A 20,693-nucleotide genomic window follows, 5' to 3' on the forward strand; every position below is an offset into this window, starting at 1 on the left:
GAATAAGGAGAAAGATAGAAACACTGCCAGCTTTCACATAGCCACACTCAAAATGCTGGCCTGTTTGTTGCTGGAGCTTTAAACACATAAAGGGATATAGCAAATAGAATTCTGTATCCTCCATTTCCCACTGAAATGATGTGGTACACATTTCTCCCACTATTAAAATTTCCTTGAAATTTGGACTTATGGAATTACATTTTATTGTTAGAGTTCAGGAATAGCCACACACTGACTACTCAGACCCCAGACTCAGATTGAAAGAAGTTTATTGAACACTAAACACAAAACTAACCAGCCAGGGACACAATCTGATCTCGGGAGCCACACTGTAATGCTGAGCCATTTTCAAAGTGAGTTTTTAAAGGGCAAATCCACAACCAAGCAGGAAAAAATAATTTTTTTCAGGTACAGTCTGTTCATTCAATTCAACTGAGAATAATTTTTTTTTTCTTATCTGAGTAGCTAGACAAAGCACTTTAATTTGATTGGCTGAGATTTACGAGTTAGGGACAGAGCAGGATGTTTCGGTTATAACTCTAACAGAACATATATTTATCTTTAATTCAAACAGAACATGCATTTATCATCTATTGTTTTATTCTGAGCAGAAAGTACTGAACGATTGAATTGTATCACATTCTCAGGCACACAGGGCCTGGGAACTTGAACTTAATTTCCCTTCATACTCAAGATGGGGACAGGGAGGTAAAATGGCTTCTGATATGCTAAAAGCAACAGCAGGTGTTATCAGAACAGCTACAGCTAAGAACTGAAGTAGGTCTCAATGAGAGGGGCTAAATTATGTAAAACGTTTAATTAAGCTGATTACAACATTATATTCCAGTGTAAGTATTGTATAACAATTACTTCTGTAAAAGCTGCCCAGCAATGAATTTCAGATAATGTCCACAGTGTTTTGTTTGTTTGTTTGTTGAGACAAGGTATCGCTGTAGCTCTGGCTGTTTTGGAACTACCTAGAACTCAGGGATCTGCTTGCCTCTGCCCTCCTGAGTGGCAGGATGAAGGGCGTGGGCCACCATTCCCCATCAAGGTAATGTCCGCCTGTACTCAGCATCTTCTAGCCAACAAATTCTTTCCTATAAGAATATGCACATCTACAAGATAACACTTTAGGAATGTTACTTCCTCTCACAGATTCGCTGTACGGTTTTATCTAAGATGTCTTCCTACAAAGACCCAGGAAGGTCACTTTGACTTTGGACTAAGTAATTAACATCTTTGTGTTAATTTATGACAAAGGGCCAACATCACAAGCGACAGGGACAGGAATCTCGGAGGAGAAACCACCACCAACACCCCAAAATGAGGTCAGTTATCTATGACGATCAAGCTGCTTCCTGGTGCAGGTGTAAACATCTTACAGGAAACATATAAAATTTGTTTTAAATATCCTTTTAGGAGAGATAAATATTCTAAGAGTGAATAAAAGAAAGACCATTACATTCGGACATTTTCGTGGATGTAGAAGAGCTAGGGAATGTAGTTCAGTAGTACAGTCCCTGTCTAGCATGTACAATTAATTGTTCAACCGATGATGATGATGACGATGATGGTACCACTTAGGAGGTAAGAGAATCAGTTATTCAAGGCTATAGTTGTGTACCTAGTAGCCAGCCTGGGCTATAAAAGAACGCCTTTAAAAGCAAAAAAGGGATGTAGAATTCATAACGGCCAAGAGCAACAATTACGGGTCCCTTTTACATCTCACCAGTAAAACTTCTCCCTCTCTCCCTTGTACCCTCTGAGGGTTTGCACACACCCAAGATGGTGATGGATGCAGCCGGTGATGGGTGATGGATGCAGCCAGTGGAACAGATCCGCGCTCCTTCCCAGAATGGGCGCAGGCGCCGCCTGCGCAGGCGCATTCCGGTTCCTCTCGCCGACCTTGGCGGAGCGCGCCTGCGCAGTGGGGAGCAGTTCGCGCTAGGTTTTGGGCTGGCTGTAGTGTCTGAGGGCGGCCAGAGCGGCTGTCTCAATTAAGATGAGGCTTCTGCTGCTTCTCCTGGTGGCGGCGTCGGCGGTGGTCCGCAGCGAGGCCTCTGCCAACCTAGGCGGCGTGCCCAGCAAGAGATTAAAGATGCAGTACGCCACGGGGCCGCTGCTCAAGTTCCAGATTTGGTGAGTAGGTGCGCCGACCCCCGGCCGTCCTGCCCCGGCTGCGCGCTACCCGAGGCCCCGGCTTCGCGGCCTAGCTGCCCGGAGAGCGCGGCGCCGGCGCTCTTCCGCATGGGCGGTCTCGGGTCGGGACACTTCGGGAGGCCGCCGCTGCCCTCGGGGCGCTGGCCCTGGCCCTCGGCTCTCCCCGGAGTGCCGGGGTAGGGCTGCGGGCCTTTCCGAGGCGGTCGCCTGCGAGGGTGGCCGAGCGCAGCGGCTCCGCGTCACTGAACGCCGGGGCCGGGCCGGGCCGGGCCGTGCGGCCGCGCTGCGAGGACGCGAGGTGGAGCCCGCCGCTCCTGGAAACCGCGGCTCGGCTCGGTTGTCTCCCGGGCGTCTCTCCACTTTAAAAGGTCTGGTGCATTCATAGGAAAAAGAAAGAGAGCCTGTCAGTTTTCGACGCCGCTTGGTAATGGACTTTGTTGTTGAATAGATGAGCCTTAGAAGCAGGACAGAGATCCGCTTTACTGAGGCGATAGGGGTTGGGGAAGATTTGAAAGGCTCCGGTTTAAAACAAAAAACAAACAGAATCAAAAGGCCTGAGAAAATGAAACCTCAGAAGATGATGTTCTCTTAGGATGAGATGTCAGATTAGTAATTCTTTTCAGAATCTGGATGCTTTGCAGTGTTGTTTATTGGCCAGAATTCATTTAAAGCCGACTTTTTCACAACATGGACCAGTTAATCTTAAATTTGGATTTTTACTGAATCATTTTGCTTAATTACAGAAGACGGAGCAAAAGTCTAAAAACAAAACAACAACAACAAAACCAGTTTGTGGCATTTAAACCAGAGAATCAGAAAGTAAGCCGGCGAGGCTTTAATTTTTGGTGACTTCTTTCTGGTTACAAATAAAACTCGCTGCGACCTTTACTATCTGCCTGGCATTTAGGACCGCACAGATCGCTGCTGTTCCACTGACCTACACCCACAGCCCTTCAGACATTTTTTTAAAGAAAGCAGTAGCTCTGTTACCAGCTGACAAAAGTAGTTAATGATTTTAAGTGTGATCGTTGGGATTTAACTAGGTTTTAAAAGGCTGGTTTTCAACCCATGTAATATTTCTGTATCTACTGTCCTAGCTGCTTTTTCTAAGTGCCTTTACTTGTGTTGGAATTCTTTAATGTATACATTATGTATACATACATATGTACATACACACACATGTATATACATGTATATGCATACACACACACGTTTTTTGCTTGTGCACCTGTGACAGTGGCCATGGAGAAATCACAGGCCAACTCGTTGGATGGAGTTGGTTCTCCTTCCACCAGTTTCTAGATCTCTTTGATGTGGTATTTGGACTCTTGTTACAGTTTTACTACTTTCATTTTCCTTAAGGTTTCCAAAAGAATAAACATAGCCTGGTGACACCTGTCATCTTAATGGGGTTAGGAGGCCCAAATATTCAAGATCATTCCTGGCTACCTAAGTCAAAGCTAGCCTGAGCTACCTCAGTCTTTGTCTCAAAAGGCAAAACAACAAAAACCACCCCAGACTACAACAACAAATGGAAGGAATGGGAAGCAGTCATTAATATTATTAAGCTTTTAAAAAACTTCATAATTGCTTTAATTGAACTTTTGATGCTCACTATTTCTTTGTACGGTAGGTACAGACTGTTTAAAAAATATCAAGTAAGTGTGTTTTGCAGTTATTCCAAGCCCTTTGCTGTTTTAGAATATATACATCAGAAATAGCTTTATTATAATACCCTGCCAAGTTGTTAAATTTAGCTTGTTGCTGTTCCCCTAGAGGTTAATCTATTCACAGTAAAGTGAACGTTAGGCTTCTGGTTTTGTCAGTTTTAAACGCTTGCAGGTTTGGGAAGGGAGAAGAAATGAATACAATTGAAAATGTGTACACATGAAAAAAACCCGTAAGTTTCATTTGAAATTTCAGTGCCTTAAAACTCAGTTTGTTTTTTTCTTTATCAACTTAACAGTGCTGAGGAAGTTCATTTTAGTTGATTTTGCGTTTTATATTTATTGTAAGTACTTTTTCTTAAATAATTATAGTTTAGTACACTTACCTTTGATGTGTTACCACTTTTGCAGTTACAACACAATGCATAATGGAATGAAATTTAAAAAGAGATGAAGCTTATGACCAAGTTCTGTGTCCTTGTGCCTTTCCAACAACTGTTCATTCAGTATCTGCTATGTCAGTAGCTAGAGATTTCACAGTGCATGAAACAGGGCCACCCAGGAAACTTCCAAAAAAAGTTACCATTTGTTCTCTATCTGAGTCCTTGGTTTATGATGTTAGTTGACTGAGCAGTAGAATTAGATACTTTTGGTGTCATTATTTCATACTGAGTATTTTGGTGATTTGAATGTCCTAAAGTTCTGTCTTGCTTTCCTTCCTCTGACTTAAATAGTCAGTGTATTCTGGGAGCTGCCCATGGGCATGATGGGTTTTATTTTCTCTTACATGTGGTGTAATGTCTACTTAGATCTACAGTTGCTAGAGTTTAAAGAGGTTATTAGCTGTTAACTCTTTTTACTTCCTTGACCATTAGACAATTGAATTATGAAGTTAAGGTTTCAGAACCTTAACTTTGCTGAATTTTGAAATTAGCAATTTAAGTATCCACTGCAGTAATTCTAGGATAGCTAGCCCCTGCCTGCAGTTTTTTGTGATAAATGAAGCATATATTATGAAAATAGATTTTTATTTAAATGTATGCTGTCTCAGCCTTTGCTTTCATAGTATAGTAGAAGGAAACTGAGCAAATACTGAGCTTGCTGCTCAAGTTCACAGCACCCATGTCAGGCAGTTTATACCTCCAGTAACTCCACCTCCAGGGTTGTCTGATGCCTCTTACTTCTACAGGCAACTGCATCTACCCTCTCTTCTCCGCAAATAGACAGAATTTTAAAATCTTTTAAAAAGACCAAAACTGATTTATATGTTTACTGATTAGTAAAATGCAGAATTAGAGGCATTGTGGATCATATTGGCTAATCAACACTTGATATTTGCGCACCTTAAGTATTTATGTACCTACTCTTTGTAGGTATGTTACATAGTGTGCACAATTAAATTCTGTGTTCTTGTGGTTTTAATTTGGCAAGAATAAATTAGCACATAAAATTGCAGTTTTGCTAAGTGCTGTAAGGGAAACTGTTGATGATAGGAGAGTCCCAGTCTGGAATCAGGACAGTTACCTTGAAGAAGTGAACTCGGACTTGAGGGTTTGGGGAGAAGAGGAGGGGCTTGTCGTTTCTCCTCAGGACCTCAGGAGCCCCATCGAATTTTGAGATAGGTATCATACTTGGGATCTGGCACAAACCATCACTCCTGACTTTTTCACTGTTGTTGGTAGCAGGGATTGAACTCAGGTCCTTTTGCTTGCTTGACAAACCCTTTCAAAACTGAGTCATCTCCTCTGCCCTTGAACAGAGATCTAATAATGAGTTTTGTTCTGTAGGGCTTCATAGACAGTGGCCTTATTGAAGGAACTAGACTTCAGTTGAGAAGGCTGAGGCTGTTATACTAAATGATGAGCAGCATAGACCAGTAAGGTTTCAGCATCAGAAAAGCCAGTAGAGTTACTGTAGAAAAGGTATTCCAGAGGACAGAATGGAAGGGAGTATAGGAAGGAAGGGGCGTTTTAGAGTTCAACTGAGAGGTGATAGAACTTGGAACAAAAGGTAGTAATGGAAGTACAAAGAGGTTTGAGGGATCTTTAAGAGGTTGATAATTTAGCTGCTTAAGATGGTGAATTAGAGTTGGCCCTCTGTTTTTGTGAGACCCACATCTATGGATTTAGCCAATCTCAGATTCAAAATATCTGTGATGTGGCAGGTGTGTGTGTTGGCAGTGGTGGAGGTGGTGAGCTGTGTGTGTTGCACTGTACTGGCATTCTCCAAACAGTAGAATACACAGCTAACTATTTCATTGTGTTGAGTGTTAAAAGTAATCTACAGATGCTTTCATGTACATGGGAAGGTATGTGTAGTGCCTATGCAGATGCTGAGGCATTTTTGTATTAGCTCTAGCCAAGCACCTGCCACCAAGCTCCCCAGTGTCCTTCACAGATACAGTGGAGGAAAGACCAGGCATGAGGTGAGAGCTGTCAAGATGCTGAGTTGTGGAATGTTTGGCACTGTCTGTGCTCTGTGAGCTGTCTCCCCAGCCCTGCCAGTCAGCTTTTAGTGTAGACTTATTTTCAGTCTTGTGGTTACTCTGCTTTCATTTTATGACCCCCCCCACTGTAGTCCTTGAGGTCTGTTTTTTTATTTTTTTTATTTTTTATTGTTTTGTTTTTGTTTTTTAAGACGTGGTCTCAGTCTATCCCTGGCTGTCCTGGAACTTAGTATGTAGATCAGACTGGCCTTGACCTCACAGAGACCCACTTGCCTCTGCTTCTGCTTTTGCTCTGAAGTGTTGGAATCAAAGTTACCACATCAGACACATTTTCTTTTCATCCCATTTATCTATCTATCCATCCATCCATCTATCCATCCTTCCATCTTTTTAAAAAGAAACTCTTTTGGCCTTCATTATGAAATCTTACCTGTTAGAAAGCTGTTAAAGTGTTGCTGATAATAGACTTGTCTGTTCAAAATTGAAATGCATGGAGCTTCTTCTGGTCTGCCATAGTTGGTCCTGTGGCTTCTGTCCTCCCCAACCTTTTCCCCAACTCTTTGCATGTAGATGATGGTTTTAGTCTAGAAGGCTAACCTGGCTGGCCTCTGCTTAGCTTAGAAGTGGCTGTATGGGGGTTATGCTGTGTTCTTGGCCTCCATGCCACTGAACCAAGCTTCCAGATTTCACTGGAATGGACTACTATTCTTCCTGTTCCCCTTATGCCTTAATTAAGGCCTGTGCTGCTTAAATCTCAACAGTGTTTCTCTTTTTTAATATCTGGGGCTGGAGAGATGGCTCAGTGGTTAAGAGCACTGGTTGCTCTTCCAGAGGTCCTGAGTTCAATTCCCAGCAGTAATGTGATGGCCCATAGCCATCTTATTTATAATGGCATCTGATGCCCCCTTCTGGCATGCAGACAGGGCACTCATCTATAATTAAGTAATTAATTTGTTTGTTTATTGTTTTTCAAGACAGGGTTTTTCTATAGCTCTTGCTGTCCTGGACTCACTTTGTAGACCAGGCAGGCATTGAACTCACAGAGATCCACCTGCCTCTGCCTCCCGAGTGCTGGGAGTAAAGGTGTGTGCTACTATGCCTGACTTAAATCTTTTAAAAAAATTTTCTGCTGGGATATAGAGACCTGGGGATGGGGCACTTTGTGATGGGTGGTTCTTTTCCCACTTTGCAATGGTGAAGGCTAGCTACTCAGTCTCTCTGAAGTCTTAGCTCTGAATTTTCAAATGAGAATTTTTCAAAAGCAAAGTTTAAGAATTTAGTTTAGTTTTTTTTTTTTTTAAATTTTGGTATTTCCGTTTACTTCAGTTTTCTTCTAGATCTTGCATTTAGTCACAGTCATTGTTAGTCTCCAGAGAGAAAAAGATGGGGTGAAATTACAGCTACATTTTCACTTTAATATGTTTGGTTTATGTACTGTGTTGTGAGCTTGCTTGTGTGTTATCTTATAATTGTTCCCCAGTTTGTTGTGTGTTTCTTTCAAATTAGATTGTGAATTTCTTCGGTAGACTGAAAAATGTAATCATTTAAAGTACTGTTGATATTTTTCTAGTAATGATGTAATTATTTGTACATACCCTGTGTCACTTTTATATGGTTATCTTCAGAACACAGGGAGAGTTGGATAGCACACGTATTCTCATTAGACCAGATTGAGTGCTGTGTCAAAGGAGGCTAATGGACTTGATAGTTGGAGACAGTATTTCCTGATTCCATCCATCGATCCATATTTAGCAACCTTCCCGTAGTACTGCTGCACTAAAACACTTTTCGGTTTTTACTTTATTGATGGGGGAGCATGCATGGGGCTATGATATGTGTATGGAGGGTAAGAGAACAACCTTAGAGGGTTGGTTATCTTCAGCAGGGGCTGTAGGGATTGAACACAGGTCATCAGGCTTTCATGACAAACGTTTTACCTGCTGAGCCATCTCACTGGCCCATGATATTTTTTATGTCCATCAGTCTTCCTATCTGAAAATCCTTGGCTTTATTGTTCTTTGAGGCTCGTGACATTTTTTTAATGTCCATGTTCTATCTGAAAATTCTTTACTTTATTGACCTTTGAGGAAATTGGACTGTGTAATCAGATGGGCTCACATAATTTGTTTTCTTGTCTGGTTCTGACCAATTCTGCCTTGTATATTAGTCTTATGTCCATGAACAAGTCAACCCACACTTTCTGAGACTGCTCAAGTCTTTAGTCACAGGCTTGCCTTGTTTATGGCCTGCTTCTTTGATCGGTTTTCATGGAAAGTCAAAAGAGAAATAAGTGAAAAGTGGTGGCTGCATTTTGTCCCTGCCAACCCCCTCCCCTTTTTTTGTCTTGCTTGTTGTTAATTAAAAAGCCATTTTTGTTACATTCTGCATTTACCCCAATGTGGTTTTATCGTAAAGTTTTTAAAAATCTAATTATTGCTCGTGTGTGTGTGTGTGTGTGTGTGTGTGTGTGTGCATGTGCATGTATGTGTGCGCGCATTTGTTTATGTGTATGTTCGCATGTTTGCGCTTGCATAGGCACCTGTGCCATGTGGGTCAGGTTGACAGCAAACACTTTTGCCTGCTGACTCATCTTGACCAAGTTGTGTTTTGACCCAGTTCAGGTCCTGTACTTTGGAAATAGTCCAATTCAAAAAGTCCTGTATTTACAAAGTAGTGAGTTCATAGGAGCTAATGTAACGATCAGTATAAATGAGATGCTAAGGACAAAGCAAGCATGTGACATCAGGGTCAGCTGCTGCTGTGCTAGCGACTCCTCAACTCCTCCTTGGAGCTGTGTGTGGGGTGGTGAGAAGTAGTGAAGAGGAGACAAGTCAGGCACGCCTCCCTGCTGGCTGTTTTTAGACAGCTTAGACTAGACTTTAACCAACCTGTTGGGAGGCTTAGCTTGCACCAAAGGGAATAACCAGAACATTTAATAGTTGGCATGGGGCTGGGGGTCGGGTGGGAGTGGACCAGCATGGAATTGTGTGAGAAAGGTCTTTTGTGTGTGACAGTTGATGATTTAGGGAACAGAGGTAAGTAAATCAAGGGTTTGTTTCTTGAAAACACGAGACATGACAGGAAATGGAGCATGCGTTGGCTATAGTAGAGTGGTTTTGGGGAAAGAGTGTAGAGTTTAGGATTAGGAAAGAGTTTTATTGGAACTTGAAAAGTTCTCTAACATTTCACAGTTATTTATGTAGACTAAATAGTTTTATTTGCAAAACATTAAAACTGATCATCAAATTCATGGTCCTTAAAGTAAATCGAACCATGCTCATGAAATGTTATGTCAGTGTGCACTAGGCTCTGGGAGCTCCAAAGAGCGGCAAAAGATGGGTCTAGACTTAAGTGATAGTATATTTGGGGAAAATGCATTAACACGATGGAATTGGAAACAGGAATTCTAGAAAAGTCTCTTAACCATGCTATCTCAAAAAGACCCTGGGCTTTTTCAACTCCACCAGTTTAGTTACCTAACCAGGTACCAACCATTTCACTTCTCTTTTCTCTACCATATCTGCTAATTTTAACCAAACATCTACTTATACTAAACTCAGACCTGTTCACAAGTCCTTTCTTTTTCTGTCCTCCAAACGGAAGGTTAAAACTTGGGCAGGATAAGGGGTATGGCTCAGTGGAGTGGTCTGGGGAGGAAAAACAAGAAAGAAAGGGAAGAAAAAGAAGAAGGGAGGGAGGAGAGGGACAGAGAGGTGGTGGATGACAAAATCTCAGATGTTTACAGTTAGGAAAAAATAGTCTAACTTCTCCCACTCTTTTCTACACACTCTGTTCCCGTTTTTATAGTCCACATGGCAGAGAGTTAGGTCTTCCTGGCCATCATTGTATATGTTCCAGAATGCATGCCTACCAGAGGATAGTTTGGCATTTCTTTTGAAATGAATGTGGGTTTTAAAAAATGTTAACTCTCTATTAAATAACATTCAATACCAGAATCTTTGAAAGAGGTACAGCCAAAATCTATCAATAAGACAGGGAAGAGGATTTCCTGTCTTATTGCTCTCACAGGCCCCGCTGCTTATCTGGGTCCAAGTCTCTTTCAGAAATCTTCACATATACTTCCAGGGCTCTGTGTAAGCAGTTTGAAAGGGTTTCTGCCACTTGCATTTCAGTCAATATTTTCTGTACTCTTTACAAAGGATCAATTGATATGAGTGTTTGATATTTGATATTAATGTTTGCTGTTGTCTAAAAGCTATGAAGTGTTGTGTTATAACTGGCTGGTTATTTGCTGGGAACGTAAATATATGAAATTTATAAAATGGAAGAAAAAGAAACCTCTTCCCTATATCTGTTGTCTGGGTTTAGTATTAGTTGTGATGAATTATAAGAAAATATTTTTATCTGATAGTAATTTCTAGACTTTCTTTGACTTTAAGGCTAGATACAGTCAGAACACTTAATGCCAACTTTTTTTTTTTTTTTTTTGGCAGCGTATCCTGAGGGTACAGGCGGGTGTTTGAGGAGTACATGCGGGTTATTAGCCAGCGGTATCCAGACATCCGCATTGAAGGAGAGAATTATCTCCCTCAACCAATTTATAGGTGAGTGAATTTCAGTGATTTGAATACAACCTTTGAACTAATAAGCTTTGTAAATAAGTTCAATCACCTTTGCTGGGTTCTTGTAATTTATTTGCTTATACTAATATACAGAGAATACTATTTTATAAATAACAATGAGATCTGTTTGCTTATGTAATTTATGTTGGGAAATTAGGCTAAGATTGAATGTAAGATTGTAATTTTTAAAAAAAGATTTATTATATATATATATAATATTCTGCCTGTTTGTATGCCTGTACACCAGAAGAGGGCACCAGATCTCATTACAGATGATTGGGAGCCACCATGTGGTTGCCGGGAATTGAACTAAAGACTTCAACAAGAACAGTCAGTTCTTAGCCAGTTACTCTTAACCTCTGAGCTATCTCCCCTGCAAGATTGTAATTTATGTTGGGAAATTAGGCTAAGATTGAATGAAAGATTAATTGAAAGAAGGGTATGACCTGAGTATGCTTTTTTATCATTGAAACACACCTTGTGTCTTCCAAAGTTCCTGGAAAATCACTGACACTAAATTTGATTTTAAAAATGTCTTCCTGGGCTGGAGAGGTGGCTCAGTGGGTGAGAGTACTGTGTGCTCTTCCAGAGATCCAGAGTTCAATTCTCAACAAGCACATGGTGGCTCACACCCATCTATACTAGAATCTGATGCCCTCTTCTGGCATGAGGGTGTATATACAGATAGAGCACTCACATATTAAATAAACAAGCAAACAACATCTTTTTTAAAAGTTCTCATAAACTTTAACAATTAAAATTCAAAATAGATAAGAAATTGTATTTTTGATTAACTTGTTTATTTTCTTTCAATAGACACATAGCATCTTTCCTGTCGATCTTCAAACTAGTATTAATAGGCTTAATAATTGTTGGCAAGGATCCTTTTGCATTTTTCGGCATGCAAGCTCCTAGCATCTGGCAGTGGGGCCAAGAAAATAAGGTATGTGGCTTTGGTGACTATGGGCTTTTAGGTTGTAATAACTGTGACTTTGTGAGAGAGAGAAAGAGAGCCACACACATACACAGAGACAGAGTGTGTGTTGTGTGTGCTTGGGAGAGTATGTGTGTGTGTATCTGTGTGTGTGGTTGTTGAGATTGTTTTGTCACTGTTAGTGATTGACCTTCCCATGTGATCTGTTTCAGCTTGTACCATTTTCTGTCTTTGGGAAAGCCTTTAACTGTTCTTTGCTTCAGTTTGCATAGAGAATACTGAATACCTTTCATACCCTTTTTGTTTAGGGGATTGGTGCTAGTAAATCCTAGGGACACAATAATTTATTAGCTGATTTTGATTATAACTTAGATCAAATCATATCTAGCAGAGCTTTTATATATAATGTCAGGTTTTTATACCAAATAATACAGTATGAGTGAGTATGAGCTGCCGTTAATTTGTTTTATCAAAACTGTTTTCTTAGTACTTATCCTTTGACTTTTCTGTTTGTGGAGGTCTGTTGACAAATTGCAGTCAGTCAAAGAATCATTACAAAGAATTAGGTCGCTGCAGGTGACACTTGAATACCACCTGAGTGAGGGCTGGAGGGAAAAGAGCAGGGAGACACAAGGAGGACACCAAATCAAGACTGATCAAGGTTTTGTTTAATAATCGTAAAATCAGCACTTATATAGCAGAAATTTACAAGCAGTTTCTCATGGTAGCAGTTTACTTGGCAGAGTGTCCGAGGATTCACTCAAGGTTACACAGAATTTGCTATCTGGTTCCCATGGTTGCAAGGAGTTTTATTATCTAGTTCTCAGGGACAAAACTCCTGCTGCAAGTATTGCCAAGGTCAGTCTCTGAGACACTGAGCTTTAGATTAGACCCATGTCTGTCAGGGCCAGGAGGCAAAATTCCACTGCTCAGACTCAGCAACAAACAGCAATATGCACTCCAATTCGGCTACCAACTCCATTTTGACTGCCGCAGAATTAGTATGAATACAGTTGGAAATAGTGCTATTTTTTCATCTATAGAATTTTGTAGTCCACATTTTAGATCATTATATATCTATCTATCTGTCTTTTCTACCTTCCCATCTTCCTTCCTATCTATCCATGTCATTTTAAGCTGGTGTACAAGTCAGATCTATGGTTGGTGAACAGCAATATGGTAAAGGAGTAAGGAAGCCCCAAATGTCCGGGAAGGGGGGATATCCAAAGTGTTAAGGAGAACATGCTTAGGATAGAGTAGGAAGTAAGAGGAGGTCACACCTTTCTCAGTGTTAGTGTTTCTTAGTTCCTCAGCTGGTGGCAGGCTTATTGCCTGCATGGCTGCAGCCTGTAACCTTCTGCTAATTCGTCTTATTTTTATCTTTTTACTTAAAATCTGTCGCCCTCCGTGCCCGAGTTACTTACCGTCATTGGAATGGTTCTAATTTTATTTTTCTCCCGAAAGCAAGTGTTTTAGATGCTTCCTTTATGAAACAAAGTTCCTTGGGGAGCCCTCTAGCTTTGCCCTTTAGTTCTAGTCTCAGTATCTTTAACAGACCCCTATATGGTTCTTCTAGAACAGCGTTGTTAACATGAGCATCCTTAGGTGCTTTTAGGAGAATGTGTGTCTACCTCATTGCTAACTAGGTGCGGGTTTGAAGTTCTGTGCTTACTGTATTCTGTGCTGTGCTTACTTGTATGTATATAGCACACTAGGTCTATTGCATTGGCTTCTATAGGGATAGTTGCCATTTTTGTTGGCATGGAAGAGCCAAGAGAGTTAAAGATAGAGCTTTGTGACAGTGCATTCTGTGTCCCTATAGAAAGCTGTTATATCAAATGCCACCTGGCTCACATAGCTTAGGCAGACAAGCCCTTTCTCTTATGGATGTTTACTTTCTGAAACAATGTGTTAAGAATTTACATCTTCAACATCTTCAACTTTTACTAAATTACAACAGAGTTCTTCTATTCTCTTTTTGAAAAGGGTAGATTTGCCTTTGAAGGGTGAATATATGTGCTGGGGCACTCTAAACCTACAGATGGTTTTAAAATGATTAAAAAAACTTAAGTAAGTTGTATGTAATAGACAAAGTTGCTGGTGATTGCATCACTATTCTCTTAGGAGTGCAGACATTTTACATTATCAGATTGGTAAAGTGAACCATTAAGTTGGCATTTTTACTTCAGTTATTGAGATGCTTTACGAATTCTGTATATAATATGAATGCTATATGTATGTTCTTTCACATGTAAAGAATTGTGAATTTTTCTTGATGTGTAGATGATATTTGAACCTGTGAAATAGGATTTTATATAGACATTTTTAAAGTATATTAAAAGAAAGAACTATCAAATTAAGGTTGAAACTGTATGTCAAAGCAAATGAATATGTGGTATGCTTACGCTTTGTGCTATTTGACTTTTAGGTTTATGCATGTATGATGGTTTTCTTCTTGAGCAACATGATCGAGAACCAGTGTATGTCAACAGGTGCATTTGAGATAACTTTAAATGGTAGGTTCTGAGTAGTGTGCATTTGTGATGGGCTTTTCATGCTTAATAACAAATATTAAGCTTTTTATTTTTATGAGAGAATTTGTTGATGTTCATATAAAAGAGCTTATTTGATAGAAATTGAAATTTCAGAAGAATCTTCACTGCTCCTTGAGATTTCAGTATTCCTGGAGGAGTTGCCCACGTGTTAACTATGTGACTAATACTTTATACTCCAAGACTTTAAAATAAAACCTCTATGATGATTCTTTGGTGTATAGCTTTAGGGTACTCTAGACCCATTCCGATTGCTTTACCTGGGAATCTTAAACAACTTGCTTCAAAATAAGCTCTTAGCTACCTCCTTATGTGCTGCTTTGGTTCTCCTCTGGGATTCTTTGTTCATTTAATTGTTCCATAATTTGTCTACCTAATTTCCCAGAAACCTAGTATAGTTCTCCACTGTATAGTTAAGGGATTATCAGATCCTCTAAATTCTGCTTCCCACATTGCATTACAAATCTGCTTCTACTGATCTTCACTGTTGGCATCCTAGTCTGTGTTACATGATCCTCACTCTTTTTCTGCACAGTAGGTTGGCAAATGGGACTTTAATGATGATTTTTACTTTTTTGTTGTTGTTTTTTTAGGACAGAGTTTCTTTGTATAACAGCCCTGGCTGTCTTGGAAATTGCTTTGTAGATCAGGCTGGCCTCAAACTCACAGAGATCCACCTGTCTCTGCCTTCTGTGTGCTGGGATTAAAGGTGTGCACTATTATGCCTGGCAATTTTTACATTTTTAAATGGAAAAATAATTCATGAAATTCAGACTTCTGTATGTATAACAAAACTTTGGAGTTTTTATCAAGGAGAATTTCAAAGAAATTTGTTCTTTAGTTATATAAATAATACCTTAATACCATCCTTGTTTTTGCCTTTCGGTCCATATAGCCTAAACTATTTGCTGTCTGGCTTCTTAGAGAAAATTTTCCAGTATCTGCTTTATCCCAAAGATAAAGCATTTTTGTTGTTTTCCTGGTGTCTCGAGGCAGGATCTTAGTGTCAAAGCCCTGACTGACCTAAAACTCCCAGTTCTCCTCCCAGTCCTTTTATGTGCTGGGCTTACATGAGAGCCTCCATGCTGGCTGCAGCGACTTGCTTAATGAAGAGTTCCTTGTTTCACTTGACTGCCTACCACTCCTAAAGCAAGTGTTTTTTGTTTTGTTTTTTCAAGATAAATGCCAGTATGTTCAGTGTGAGCAACGGTCCTGCAAAATCTGATTTGGGGTCAGCTGATCATATCCTGTTGCCTGTCTGATAGTTTTATTTGACTATAACTATGCCCAATTAAAAATTGCTTTGCTGCCTTCAGGTGCTGTATGAGTTGTGACGGACACTCTTGTTTACTTCCTGGTTTATTGCAGTTGTTTTACCCCAATCTAAATTTCTGTGCTTCTTTTGTCTCTCTTGTAAAAACTCCCTTGTACCTCTGTGCAGGCCTGCACTCTTTTCCACTCCGCAAGCCTTAACTCTAGTTTAGTGACTTCTCTTATTCTTTCTAGATCTAGTTCAACTGATGTCCTTTCCTGACCAGTCAGCAGGAGAAGCTAGTATTTGTGCTCCTCGTAGCACTGTAGCAGTCTGACTGTAATCCCAAGTGGTGACTTCTGTAATGTCCTTGTTTCTTTGCCACAGCAAAAACCCCTAAGAGGAAGAAGTTGTACCGTTGTGTCCCTACCTATTTATGACACTCGGTAAATATTTGTGAGGTCACTGTCTATTGTGGAATCATCTTTAATGTGTTTTTGGGGTGGGGGTTCTGTCTACTTTTGTAGATGTGCCGGTGTGGTCTAAGCTGGAATCTGGTCATCTTCCATCCATGCAACAACTTGTTCAAATTCTTGACAATGAAATGAAACTCAATGTGCATATGGATTCAATCCCACATCATCGATCATAGCCCTACCTATCAGCACTGAAAACTTTTGTAAGTAGTGTAAAAGTACAGTAGCTGTTTATAGGTTTCTGTTAACTTTTACCACAAATGCTAGTATATGCTACATAAATGAAACAGATGGCTGGCTCTGTCTTTCAAACTTTGAACTCCTAGAAGCCAGACTAATGTGTTTTATTATGGTTTATGGATACACAGCCTCTCCTTACTTTCAAATAATTAGTTCCTAAACATGTGCACCATTTTTAACATACTTAAGATAGAAAATTTATGAGCAAAAATGTATAAATGAAGAGGCTCTGTTAGCTTTTGCTTAGTAGTGGCATTCTCTGTTCCTTTCTTATTTGTGGGTTAGCTTCCCAAGAGTTTGTACAAGAGAGACTACTGAAATACAATATTTTTCCTTTCCATTTGTTTCAGGCACTAAGGGATTTTTGCAAGAGCAGCGTGACTGACAATATGAAGGCCTGTACTGAAGACAGCAAGCTGTTAGTACAGACCGGATGTTCTTGGCAGGCTCGTTGTACCTCTTGGAAAACCTCAGTGCAAGACAGTTTTCCATGCTGGCACATGCTGAATTCTGCACATGAAGGAGTGCAGTGATACTGTGTAGCTTCCCCGAGCCCACTGTTAATAGTTTCTTCTTCTGGACATAGCATTACTACTTGTAACTCTTTTTTTGGTCATGTTTGAGAAAGTACAGAATTGAGTTACAGCATAAGTTTTTTTCAAGATGTGTGTTAAGCCTGTTGTGTTTTATATGAATTTTCATTTTTAAAAGCATCAGTTTTCTTGGGGAAACACCCGAAATTCCAAAATAATTTTTTAAGACTTTATCAGATAGCTCTAATTTGGCCATGTTTAATATATAGTTTCCAAAACACTGCAGGTTGTGAACAGTAAATTATACAGGATTATGGGAGGAAATCCAGTATCCAGAGTACTCAACCACATGTGTGATCTGTGTGTGTGCTTGTATGTGTGGCGTATAGTGTATAGTGTGTGTATGTGTGTGTGTGTGTGTGTGTGTGAAAGAGAGAGAAACAGAGAGAAGAGAGGGATTATTAGGAACAACAAAACCAACTGCTTTTAAAATCTTACTGTGTAGTTCAGATGTCTTGCCTTGACCAATCTAATGAATTTGATTAATGGGCCTTTATACTAAACTAATAAACTGAGCAGATGTAAGTTAATGAAAAAGTTTACTGCTCAGTGTATTTGTTAACATTAATTACCATCTAATTTTTTGTTTTTGACTTACAGGAAATTTTGTAAAGGACATATTTGAGAATCACACACAAGTAATGAGCTAATTTACTGTTTTTAGAACAGTTGAAACCCACCTCACTAAAGGAAAAGTCAGTGAAACCTTTACAAAGTGTGTGTTATGTAAAGGAGCTCACTTGTCTAGTAATCGAATTATCTTAACATATATTAGAAATTTATTGTATTAGATAAAATTTAAAATATTTTAACGTTTTCATACTGTTCCAGAGTTCTAAAAAGAAACTTAGAGTTGGTAAAGACAATAAGAATGATTTAGCAGAAGTAGAACCATAATGTTGAGTAGCGGTTACATAGTAGCTGTGGTAACAGACAGGGATTAAGTGGAAAAGCCAAATGTTACCCTGGATTTATGAGTGGAAGTTAAGAGCTTAAGGCAAGGAATGCCATGGGTGACTCGATGTTGATGCCACCTGACTCTTAGATGTTAAGAGCAGCTTGACTACTAGACGTACATTGAGTGCATTCGGGCAATGCGTCTTAGCGTGACAGCCTCAAGTGGAATCTACTGTGATCTTCAAACAACAGGAAGATAGTCTAGTGATTAACTGAAGAAAAATGATGCAATGTTACCGTCTTGATTAGGGTTATAGCACTGCTAGCCCAGGTTCTTCTGGTGATAGACATCATAATTTTAGCTGAAAGCTCAGTATATATGTATATGTTGACTAGGTCTTAAAACCTTACTAATATGGTTGCCTACCGCTTCAGGCTCCACATCCCACAAAGTTTATCATCAGAGGGGCCTTTCTTCAAGTAATGGACATTCCATTTGTGACACAGTTAGCTTTATGGCACATAGACATTCAAAATTTGGGCCATGGATGTTCATGTGTACTTGACAGGTCAAACTATGAAGAATCTAATGTCAAATCTCACTATCTCCATGTTTGCCTTAGGTTAAATAATTTGTCTCTTAGTTAATAGCTTTTACTGGTTTAGACATCAAGTAAAATTCAGCTGTTTTATCCACACTCATCTCTGTTTTATTTTATGCTTAGTCATATTTAAATCCAGAATTTAATAGTCTACTAGACAAATAAATGAGATGCATGAATATAAAAATATATAAGGAAAAGGAGAAAGTAAACTATTTATAGCTATTATATTACTAACAATTCAAAATTTATTAGTTGCTTATAAATTGTATAGTAACAAAATGTGCTCTATTAATCAGAAGATCGTGGACTTGTCAACAGGCTGGCTAATTTTATTGGAGTTTTCAACACAGTTGCCAATGTGGAAGGTTTTCACATTAATAAAAAAGTTGGTAAAACATGGCTTTAAACCTCTGTAAGGTGTACAGGAACACATGCTTTCAGAACGTGAGTGGCAATGGTTATGGCACTAGCATCAGGGATAGTTGTTCAGCTTGAACAGCTGTGAAATGTGATGACATCTGGCGGTGGTTCATTCTTTAAAGGTTTGTTAGTATGGAAGTTTGATTGACTGGCACATCCTATCATTGTCATAACGTAAAATAATTCAGTTAAATTTTTTTAAACATGATTTGATATTCTAGGGCTTTTCTTTTTTTAAAAAATGAGAAGCAGGTAAAGAGTTGTAAAGATTTGGGACTTCTTTGTGGCATTGTGAAAATAAATAAGCCAATGTGAAAGGAACCCTGTTTTGTGCAATTAATTTTGGACTAGTGCATTTTTACAGGGAATTCTGTATTTTAAAAGTTGTATTTTAAAACATCCAATAATGTTTACTTTCCAAGGGCTTCTTAAGCTAGCCAGTTTTTTTTGCCCCCACCCCTGACTGACACTAAATCCTGCTAGTGTTAGGCCCTAAAATTGTTTCCTTGAGCCTTCTAATTTGCAGGTGCACTACTGAACCGTGTTTGTGATTTATTTGGGGCCAGAGCATAAAGAAATAGCATACGTTGTCCACTTCAGTTTTCCTGAGAAATTTATGTAGTAGCATCCCCAAATCTAAAGAGAAAACACCCCCTTTCCTTTCGTGACAAGCAAGTAAATTAAACAGTCTTACGAGAAAATAAAGATCACTTTGCTATTAAGCCTAACTTTCCCAGAAATGAAAAATCCCTGATGTTCCCCACCTCCTTCAGAAAAGCAGAAATCAGTAAGTATTTATTTATAGAATGAATAATCAGACTCAACTTTAAAACTGTATCTCAGAGAAAAACACACAGTGGTTTCAGTTGCATTTTGAAAACTGGAAGCCTTGTGCGCTCTACCAAAGCTAGCAGGGCGAATTTCTACTTTGCTCTAGTTAAGACTGAGCAGGTGAAAAGCTGCAACCCCACACTGCCCTTTCGGTTTCTGCCTAACCATTGTCACGACAGATAGCTGGCTGCTTATCTCTGGAGATTCTGATTCCCCTGCTCTGAAATGGAGCCACTAATTTGCATTTCTTAATAAGATTGAAGATAATGTTCATAATCAGTCTGTGTACTCCAGGCTCATGATTCAGCTCAGAAGAAAAACTGGAAAAATTCCTTATTTTTCTTCAAAAGCCCTTAAATCATTTGGTAAAATGGTCACTTAGATAAAAGAATGGCATGAAAGGAGGTTGAAAAGTTATCCCAATTAATACTTTGTGCCTGTTGCATATCCTTTCCTATTTGAAAGCTTCCTGGATAGAAAGGATGCAAGTCATTTTGGATGGATACATTTTAGAAGTATAAACTGACAGCATGACTGCTCCTTGTATAGTTAAGGGGAAGGTTTTTATTGTAGATGTAAGAGGGAGAACAGCCAGAGGCATCTGCAGGAGTCCAGAGCAGAAAGAAAAGTAGACTGACCATGGCCAGTTCTAGCTTCCGGAGAGGGGGGACTAGCAGAGACTAGAGAAAATGTAAGAAAAGCAGAGTCGGGGAGGGGAAGAGAAGGGCTGGGTCCTAAGAATGGGTAGCTGGGGAGAGAAGCTTTGGAGCTGGAGGGAGTTCAGCATAGGGGAGGAGGGGAGAAATGCTAGGAAGGTAGCATAGATTTTGAAATGTGTAACAGGTACTTAGGGATGCCTGCATGGGCTTTGATGTACTGATGATGCCACGGGTAGGCATGTATTCCTTCTGCCAAAGGTAAGAGAAATGACTCCTTTTGGTACAGGGGATCTGCCTTCTGAGTTCCTGAGGAATGCTGTCTTTTACTGTAAGGATTCTGTAGCCCAGCTTGAGCTTATTCCTGGCTATTTGGAC

At 39.6% G+C, this 20,693-nt stretch overlaps 1 protein-coding gene across 1 annotated transcript; it reads left to right on the top strand.

Moving 5' to 3' along the window:
- Positions 1-1,917: 1,917 nt before the first annotated feature.
- On the top strand, positions 1,918-19,149 carry Selenot (selenoprotein T). Its single transcript, XM_021647635.2, has 6 exons — positions 1,918-2,142; positions 10,731-10,841; positions 11,676-11,802; positions 14,222-14,309; positions 16,125-16,276; positions 16,664-19,149. Exons 1-5 carry the CDS (start codon positions 2,006-2,008, stop codon positions 16,247-16,249), a joined length of 588 nt encoding a protein of 195 aa, XP_021503310.1. The 5' UTR covers positions 1,918-2,005; the 3' UTR covers positions 16,250-16,276; positions 16,664-19,149.
- Positions 19,150-20,693: the final 1,544 nt, after the last annotated feature.

The sequence above is a fragment of the Meriones unguiculatus genome, chromosome 2 (assembly GCF_030254825.1).
Source record: "Meriones unguiculatus strain TT.TT164.6M chromosome 2, Bangor_MerUng_6.1, whole genome shotgun sequence".
Taxonomy (NCBI): domain Eukaryota; kingdom Metazoa; phylum Chordata; class Mammalia; order Rodentia; family Muridae; genus Meriones; species Meriones unguiculatus.